Source organism: Solanum verrucosum, unplaced genomic scaffold (assembly GCF_900185275.1).
Source record: "Solanum verrucosum unplaced genomic scaffold, falcon-dt-bn FXZP01000198.1, whole genome shotgun sequence".
NCBI lineage: Eukaryota > Viridiplantae > Streptophyta > Magnoliopsida > Solanales > Solanaceae > Solanum > Solanum verrucosum.
In genome coordinates, this window is record NW_026020173.1 from 526,458 (window position 1) to 535,027 (window position 8,570).

The 8,570-nt window shown below is 29.0% G+C and overlaps 1 protein-coding gene across 1 annotated transcript; it reads left to right on the plus strand.

Moving 5' to 3' along the window:
• Positions 1-1,792: 1,792 nt before the first annotated feature.
• Positions 1,793-7,608, plus strand: LOC125828800 (vicianin hydrolase-like). The gene is made up of 13 exons (XM_049508123.1): positions 1,793-1,965; positions 2,517-2,586; positions 3,485-3,543; positions 3,631-3,706; positions 4,001-4,078; positions 4,159-4,246; positions 4,330-4,582; positions 5,696-5,811; positions 6,238-6,455; positions 6,764-6,795; positions 6,884-6,986; positions 7,062-7,170; positions 7,253-7,608. The coding sequence occupies exons 1-13, from the start codon at positions 1,798-1,800 to the stop codon at positions 7,428-7,430; spliced, it is 1,548 nt and encodes a 515-aa protein (XP_049364080.1). The 5' UTR covers positions 1,793-1,797; the 3' UTR covers positions 7,431-7,608.
• Positions 7,609-8,570: the final 962 nt, after the last annotated feature.

Here is an 8,570-nt window from a genome sequence, read left to right on the forward strand (position 1 = left end):
ACGATAGTTATAATACAATTCGAATTCGATATTATAGATTAATATAATTTCGATAGTTATTATTCCAGAACAAATATCATACATTTCTAACAATGTAAACTAATTTAAATAGTACCGGAATGTTTGAAATTCACATATAATACTTATAATATATTTGTATTAAAAATGTTTTAGTTATATATTGGTGAAGTTCTGAAAAATTGTATTAAAGTTGTATCAAAACTATATTCAATATAAATAATTTGTGGTCTGGTGGTGGTGATTTACCGAAAAAGAAGAGATGATGCATTGAAAAATTTGTATTTAAGTTGTATAAATATAAACGATAGTTATAATATAAATCAAATTCAATACTATACATTACTATAAATGCGATAGTAATTATATGCCAGAACAAATATAATACATTTTTAACAATGTAAACTGATTTAAAAAGTATCGGAATGTTTAAAATTCACATATAATACTTATAATATATTTATATTAAAAATGTTTTAGTTATATATTCACCACATGCATTGAAGCGTGCATATAATATGTACAATATATTGAATTCAATTTTTTTTTATAACTGTTGTATATTTTTTCTCTTATTAACGGTACTAAAACATGTTATTGTATTAAAAATCTTTTAGTTATATATTTAATATGTGCATTGATGCCTATAATATGTATTACATATTGAATTCAAATATATTACAATTGTTATTTTTTTTTCTCTCTTATTAACGTTGTTAAAACATATTATTGTTTTAAAAGATTTTCGTTATATATTCACAATGCGCATTGAAAAATGCATAAAATCCCTATGTATAATGTATTGAATTCAAAATGTATGACAAGTATAATTAATTGGAAAAACCCAACTTCAAGAAAAAGTAAGTTTGTCAAATTATATTTTATTTATTTTAGTAATATATAGGCTAATATTTTATTTTACAAAAAATAAAATAAGTGAAGTAAGAGTAATATAGTAAACCACATAAAAAATAATATATAAAATATAATAGAGCCAAATTTAAAGAAAGATTTTTAAAATTATCCCATTTTTTATGATCTGTGCAAAATTTGAAAGGTCTAAGTTGCTTAATTTGAATGAAACTAGTTGCTTAATCCTAATGTAAAATGGTTTATCAAGACTTAACTATTTTGGACCATATTAACATTGTTATACGCATTTCTTTGAAAACATGAAAAATTTAGACCACAGTTCATCTCATGTTCAATAATTGACACAATCTCAACTTTTCTAAAAAAAAGATATTTTCTAGTAAAATTTAAGGTAGCCTTTTTAGGGCTTGTTTGGATATTTGACTTATGAAAAATAATGTATAAGTCAAAAGTTAAAAGTCATAAGTAAATGATAATCTATTTTTTATTTATTTTTAAATATTTTTGGCCTAAAAATAAATACTTAAAAGCACTTTATAACCTTTCCAAATACCTCAAAAACTTAAAAAAATACCCTAAAATAAAAAAACACCTAAAAATGAGTTAATCCAAATAGACACCTTTAGTCAGATTTATTTCTTCATAACATATATGATATAACTCTTTATTAGCAAATAATCTTCCAAAATACATAAAAGATCTTGGACGGTTCTACTACAACAGATATGCTGTTTATTTTCCATATAGGATAAAGGTAGCATAAAAGAAATATTTTTTATGATAGCTGGCATAAATAATAGAGTAAATAAAGGGAAGGACTAGTTGAATAATAATGAGTTGAATATTTTTGTATAAATAGGGAGCATTACACAAAGTGTTAGACAGAAGGTAGAGAGGCAACCAACAATGGCTATGAGAAATCTCTTAAGCTTCTGCATCTTTTTCCTTATAGCTCTTGCATATTTTTTTCCTCTAACGAGCGCTGCAATTCCTGCAAAACGCTTTTATGCTCCATTTAATCGAACTAGCTTCCCTCCTGATTTTGTTTTTGGCGCTTCATCAGCTGCTTATCAGGTAGTACTCCTATAATATAATACTTCAAATTTTCTACACCCACACGCGCCGAACTATATCATCGTTTCAACACTTATTTGAAGCGTACGTATATATGTTTCTGCCACGAACTCAAGTTGATAGAATAATATAATAACGGACTTCACAATGCAAATCTTTTAGGTAAAAACTATTGTGCTCAGGTGAATTATCCAAAAACCTTCCGAATTTGCCCCTCCTTCGTGTGTGCGGGGGCTTTATTTTTGTTCCTGATTCAAGCACCTGAATCATTTTTTTTTAATTTTATAAAATAGTGAGAATTGAACATATATACAGCTTAATTAACCATTTTATTTAAGAATTATTAAGCTACTTATGTTTTTATTTATTTATTTAATTGTATCTTTAATATTACCTACCTCACACACACATGTATATATATATATATACATGCCTCTCCGTGAAGTATCGAAATATGTCTTTTTTTAAACAGACTAAAAAAGAAAATAAATCATATAAATTGAGAGAGACGTAGTATTAACTTTTTTTGTTTTTGTTTAATGAGCTTTCAGATCGAAGGAGAGGCGCTTAAAGGAGGAAGAGGACCTAGTATATGGGACACTTTCACTCGACAGCACCCAGGTCTCATCATGAATTAACATAAAATACAAGTTTAAAAAAGGAGGAGGACGGAACAAAAAAAAGTTATCTGGGATTTGAAGTTTACACCACATATCATTTTAATATTACTATTGTTAACTTATCAAAATTAAAATCACCAAAACTTAAGAAAAGTATTGTTGGGTTCAAATCCAAACCAAAGATAATACTATATATATATATATATATATACCTTACACTTCACCAATAATGCAAAATTGAACATTGCATTAGCGATCACTGCATTTTGAAAGCTTGAAGAATATGTAATCCAGAAAATAACTCTGCCTTCGTTGTTTCGAATATGACCAGAAAGCTAGCTATGGCGGCTACTATATTTGATTAGCTTCAGATATATATATATAGTTAATTACCCACCATTTTTCTCAACATCAGTTAAAACAAGTGGGTGTCTTACTTATTTTCTTCAAATGGATACGAGATAGATGGTTGAGTGCGGCGGGGGTGGCCATGGTAGGAGAAAAATAAACATAAAATGTTGACTTATCAGAAAAAAGTTCCCTATTTTTATTAGAATTTTTTTTCTTTTCTCCATAGAAAAATAAAACGCATTTTGGAAAACGTTTTCCTCCATTCCAAACAATCTCGTACTTATTGATTCCATAACTAAATTAAAGAGCATCAAATCAAATATGATTTTCAAAGTTCATAATTTTACATAGAACTTTTTACGGATATTCTTTAATGCATTGAGTAATATGTGTGTGAAGTAGAAATGAAAGATTTACAAAATGAAATTAGTATGTATCAAATTTGTAGCGAGATTGATATTTCATACCATACCAAAATTTAGGCTTCTTAGTGCTTGTTTCTTCATATGATATAACTCTTTCTTAGCAAATATTCTTCCAACATACAGAAAAGATCTTTGATGCTTCTACAGCAGATGTGGCTGTTGATTTCTACCATCGCTATAAGGTATACATATATGACATACAGTGCATGTTCGTTGCACTTCTTTATGTCCCTCTAAACTGCATATATATGTTTCATTTAATATTATAGGAAGACATTCAACTGCTTAAGCAAGTGGGATTAAGAGCTTTCAGGATGTCAATCTCTTGGTCTCGAATTTTACCATGTACGTCGTAACAATTCATTACTTACCTATTCTTAAAGAATAAGAGAGAAACTCAAGATATGAAATATCAACTAGCTAGGCTGCTACTTCTTGTACCACCTGAAATTGACTAGTAGCCTAGTGCTAGTGTGACTCTAACTCAGGATAATTGGACCATGTTATTCAGCCTGTTCCATACATTCAGTTTCCCTAATCTTTAACCCCTATAACTTATGGATGTGAAATATATTTACAAGGAAAATTATGTATAGTTGATCTGCTGAAAGCTTTGTTTCCTTGTTGTGTTTATTTAAGACGGTAAGGTTAGCAAAGGAGTGAATCCAGAAGGCATCAAATTCTACAATAATGTGTTCAACGAGCTAATCGCTAATGGTAATAATATAATTACTTCTCCCTGATCTCTCATTAATTATTTATAATACTATCCATTTAATTAATAAACTTTTCCTTAGGTATAACTCCTTTTGTGACTCTATTCCATTGGGACACACCACAAACCCTTGAAGACGAATATAAAGGGTTTCTCAGCTCAAAAATAGCGTAAGTAGGAGTTTAAATAATAAAATAATTGGAGTTAGCACTCATCATGAACTAATCATATATGTTGTTGCTAATTAATTCAGGAAAGATTATGGTGACTTTGTGGACATTTGCTTCAAAGAATTTGGGGATAGAGTAAAGCATTGGATAACTCTAAATGAACCACTTTCTTATAGCATGAATGGATATACAAAAGGAACCTTTGCACCAGGAAGATGTTCTAAATATGTAGGTAATTGCACTGAGGGTAACTCTGCTACTGAGCCATACATTGTTGCTCACAACTTGCTTCTAGCACATGCAACTGCTGTTAAGATCTATAGAGATAAATATCAGGTAATTAATTACTAGATCTACCTCTTTTTCATGACAAAACTTTTATTTTCTTATCTTATCCTCCCTCTCTCCAATAATATTGACATGTGAATTAACAAACAGTAAATGATTGATGTAACTTTATTAAATCACTCATATTAAATACAAGTCACTTAAATGTTTAAAAATGAATAGTATTTAATAGCAAGAGTAAAATAAATATAACATGATAAATTTTTCACTCGACAAATATCATTAGACATCTCAAAATAAGATAGTCGACAAGTAAAGATGGACAGAGGGAGTACTTACTATCTCTTTTAATAAGATTATTTAATTTGTCATAGTTTGGGTGATTATTCATAGATATTTGGGTTGAATAATACTCCCTTTATTCTCATTTATTAAAATATATATATATATAAATATATATTCTCACCATTTCAATTTTATTTGTCTGATTTTGATTTGAAGCATACAATATAAGAAAGTAAAGAAAAATATTTTTGAATTTTACTATCTTAAATTATAGATATGTAGAATGCACCTTGTCATTTAATCTTGTGGGCCCTTAAACAAGTGAAAAATTATAATCAAAGAATTATCAAAAAAGAAAAGAGATATATTTTCTAAAAATGGATTAAAATGAAATATAGGAATTTTTTTTGAAACAAAGCTATTGAATGCAAAATATAAATTGGACAATTATAAAATAGAGTTGGGTGACTATTAAGTGCATTTAATTAAATAGAAAGCGATATATACTATCCATCCGTTGTTTGGAAGTTTGCTTCTTGCCCATGCATAATTCAGAAATCTATTACTCCCTCCGTTTATAAAAGAATGATCTTCTTTCCTTTTTAATTTGCTTTAAAAGAATGATTTTTTTCTTTTTTTGGTAATATTTTAATTTCAGTTTTCCACGTGACATGTTTAAGGCCACAAGATTAAAAAATAATTTTATGTATTTGACAGAACTTTAATTTAGAACCATAAAATTCAAAAGTCTTCTTTATTTTTCTTAAACTCTGTGTCAAATCAAATTAGGTCATTTTTTATAAAACGGAGGAAATATTTTGTTTGCCGTTAATTAATTAAATATTCATACTGAATATATTTAAAATATAATTGCAGAAAAGTCAGAAAGGGGAAATAGGAGTTACTCTGGTCACTCACATGTTTGTGCCCAAAATCAATACACCTCAAGGACTCAAGGCCCCACTAAGAGCTCTTGATTTTATGTTGGGATGGTAAGTGCTACTGACCACATTAGCCACTGCCACATGCATGGCATCTTCATGACACTCTGAGCAAGTTGCAATTTTTTATTAACCACTAGATGCATGTTAAACACGCTCTCTACCTTTTTTTTTTGTTTTTTTTTTTTTACGGACTTGATTTGCTAGAATGAGTATGTAAAAAGTATTATAAGTTATAATAATTGTCAATTCAAAATATTTAAAGGATATATAAAAAAATTACCGTCAACGATATAATTGTTTGAATCTCGAAATAAAAAAGGTGGTTAGGACAGAAAGAGTATATAAAGTATGGAATTTGAATCCGAATGTGATTGGAAATTAAAATGTTAATCATTTCTAGATGATTGGTAAAGCGAGATATATTACATTAATACATGTAGATAGTAATTAATCTCTTATATTAATAAAATACAGGTTTTTGGATCCAATAACATATGGTGATTACCCGGCAAGCATGCGAGCTATGGTAGGACGTCGGCTCCCAAGATTCACAGTTGAGGAATCAAAGCTAGTGAAAGGTTCAATGGATTTCTTAGGGGTTAATTACTATACCACATATTATGCTTCTCCATTGCTCTCTGTTAATAAAGTTAATCTCAGCTACACCACTGACAATCATGCTGATCTTTCACGTAAGACTACAAACAAACTTTATTTCATACCTCTTTTGTCACAATTTATATGACACATTTCGTTTTTCGAGAATCAATCATTTTAAGTTTGACCGAGAATTTGCTCATGGAATCATCAATTTTTAAAAAATGAAATTTAGATATTATAAGTCATAATAATCGATAATTTAAAATATTTACAAGATATATAAAAGACGTACGGTAAAAAATACTTATTTGAATATTAAAATTCGAAATGTGTCGTATAAAGTGAGACTCTATATCTTCTTCAGTTTCAACTAATTACTTTCTTCTTTTTTTCTGTTAAGCATTAAAGGACGGAAAACCTATTGGCACACCGGTACTCTTTCTTTCCTATTTCTTTTCCTGTAATTCAGAATTTTCTCTTCAAAATTTTGACTCATATATATGTTAATTAATGTGTGTAGACTGCCTTGGATTGGCTTTTCATTTATCCAAAAGGAATCTATGGTCTCATGCTTCACATCAAGGAAAAATATAACAATCCTCCCATTTACATCACTGAAAATGGTACTTACCTCACTTTTGGTGGTCTTCAAAGATAAGTGTTACATAACTGCTAAAATATTTGACATCAAATTTCAGGGATGGCAGAAGCCAATAATAGCACAATGTCACTTAAAGAATCTTTGAATGACGACATGAGGATAAAGTATTATGAGGGCCATCTATGGTTTCTATCAAAAGCTATTAAGTAAGTTTTCTTCTGTAGATTTTTTTGTTTTATTTTGGGAAATATATTATAATCTAATGTAAATAAGTTGCATAATGTGCAGGGCTGGAGCAAACGTTAAAGGACATTTTGTGTGGTCATTCTTAGATGATTATGAATGGGATGCTGGTTTCACTGTGCGGTTTGGCCTCACTTTTGTTGACTACAAGAATGGTCTTAAACGATACCATAAGAAATCTTCTTATTGGTACAAGAAATTTCTATTGTACACTGGCCTATAAATTATGTCACTCTTTCTAGTAGCTCTACTTTGGAAAATTGCATTTTATTTAGAGGTCCATGTGAATTTAAGAGCTCTAGCTACTTGCACTCTCTGTTGAGTGTTGACAGAAAATAAATGTCCTTTACTTTTATGTCATCAAGAATAACATGGGAGCACCTCCCTATTAATCTTATCTACTTGCTTGCTACATTTGTTTGCTAAGCCGCAACAATTTGCAATTTATCTCTATAATTTCAAAGATTGCACAATAATGACCACTGTTTTAATAGGTGGAGGCATGACCCGGGGCATTTTACTTCGCATAGGGCGAAGCTTCAGCCCTATGGATCTTTAAATTTTTAATTTATGATATAGTATAATAATATAATAACGCAAAATTATAAAAATACATCAATAGTTTTAAATAATTACAAACATGAAACTCATAGAAAATAAACTTCTAACATGATTATACAAATTTAAACAATCTAATATCTTAACTTTCCACTAATAAAGTAATCATTATTTTAAAAATATATTAGAGGTAAGTGTTAAAACCACACCTAAATTATTCCCTTTTTTGAGTTTCATACCTAAACTATTGAGAGTGTGAGTTTCATGCCTAAACTATGAGAAAATAGTTTGTCTCTCTAACCTATTATCGAATTCTCAACTACACACTTATATTTTGCGGGGGTCCTATTACCCCCCTGAACTTTTTAAAAACAAAATATATACCACCCTAAAACTAGACAACCACATTCTCAACATATAGTGATTCTTCTTCTTCTTCCAAATCACTCACCCACGGAAAAATATCAAAGCTATTTTTATTATCATTTTTTCATCATTTTATAGCATCCTTCAGGCACCTTGACAAGCTTGATTACTTTTTCTTTTTTTTTTTGAATATTTTTATTATGTTATTTCTTTGTCTCCATGACACCAAAGTTATAATATTTTATTTACGAATTGTCGATGGTTAAATTCTTGGTCTTCACCAAATAACAATAGAGATTAAAGACAAGATCTGATGGTTGTATGTTATTGACCTAAAATCAGTGCGAAGGTAGATTGATGATGTTGATATTTTGAGCTAACTTGAGATTGATAAAAATGAAATAAAGTTGGATGATGACCCAGATCATATACCCAAAAC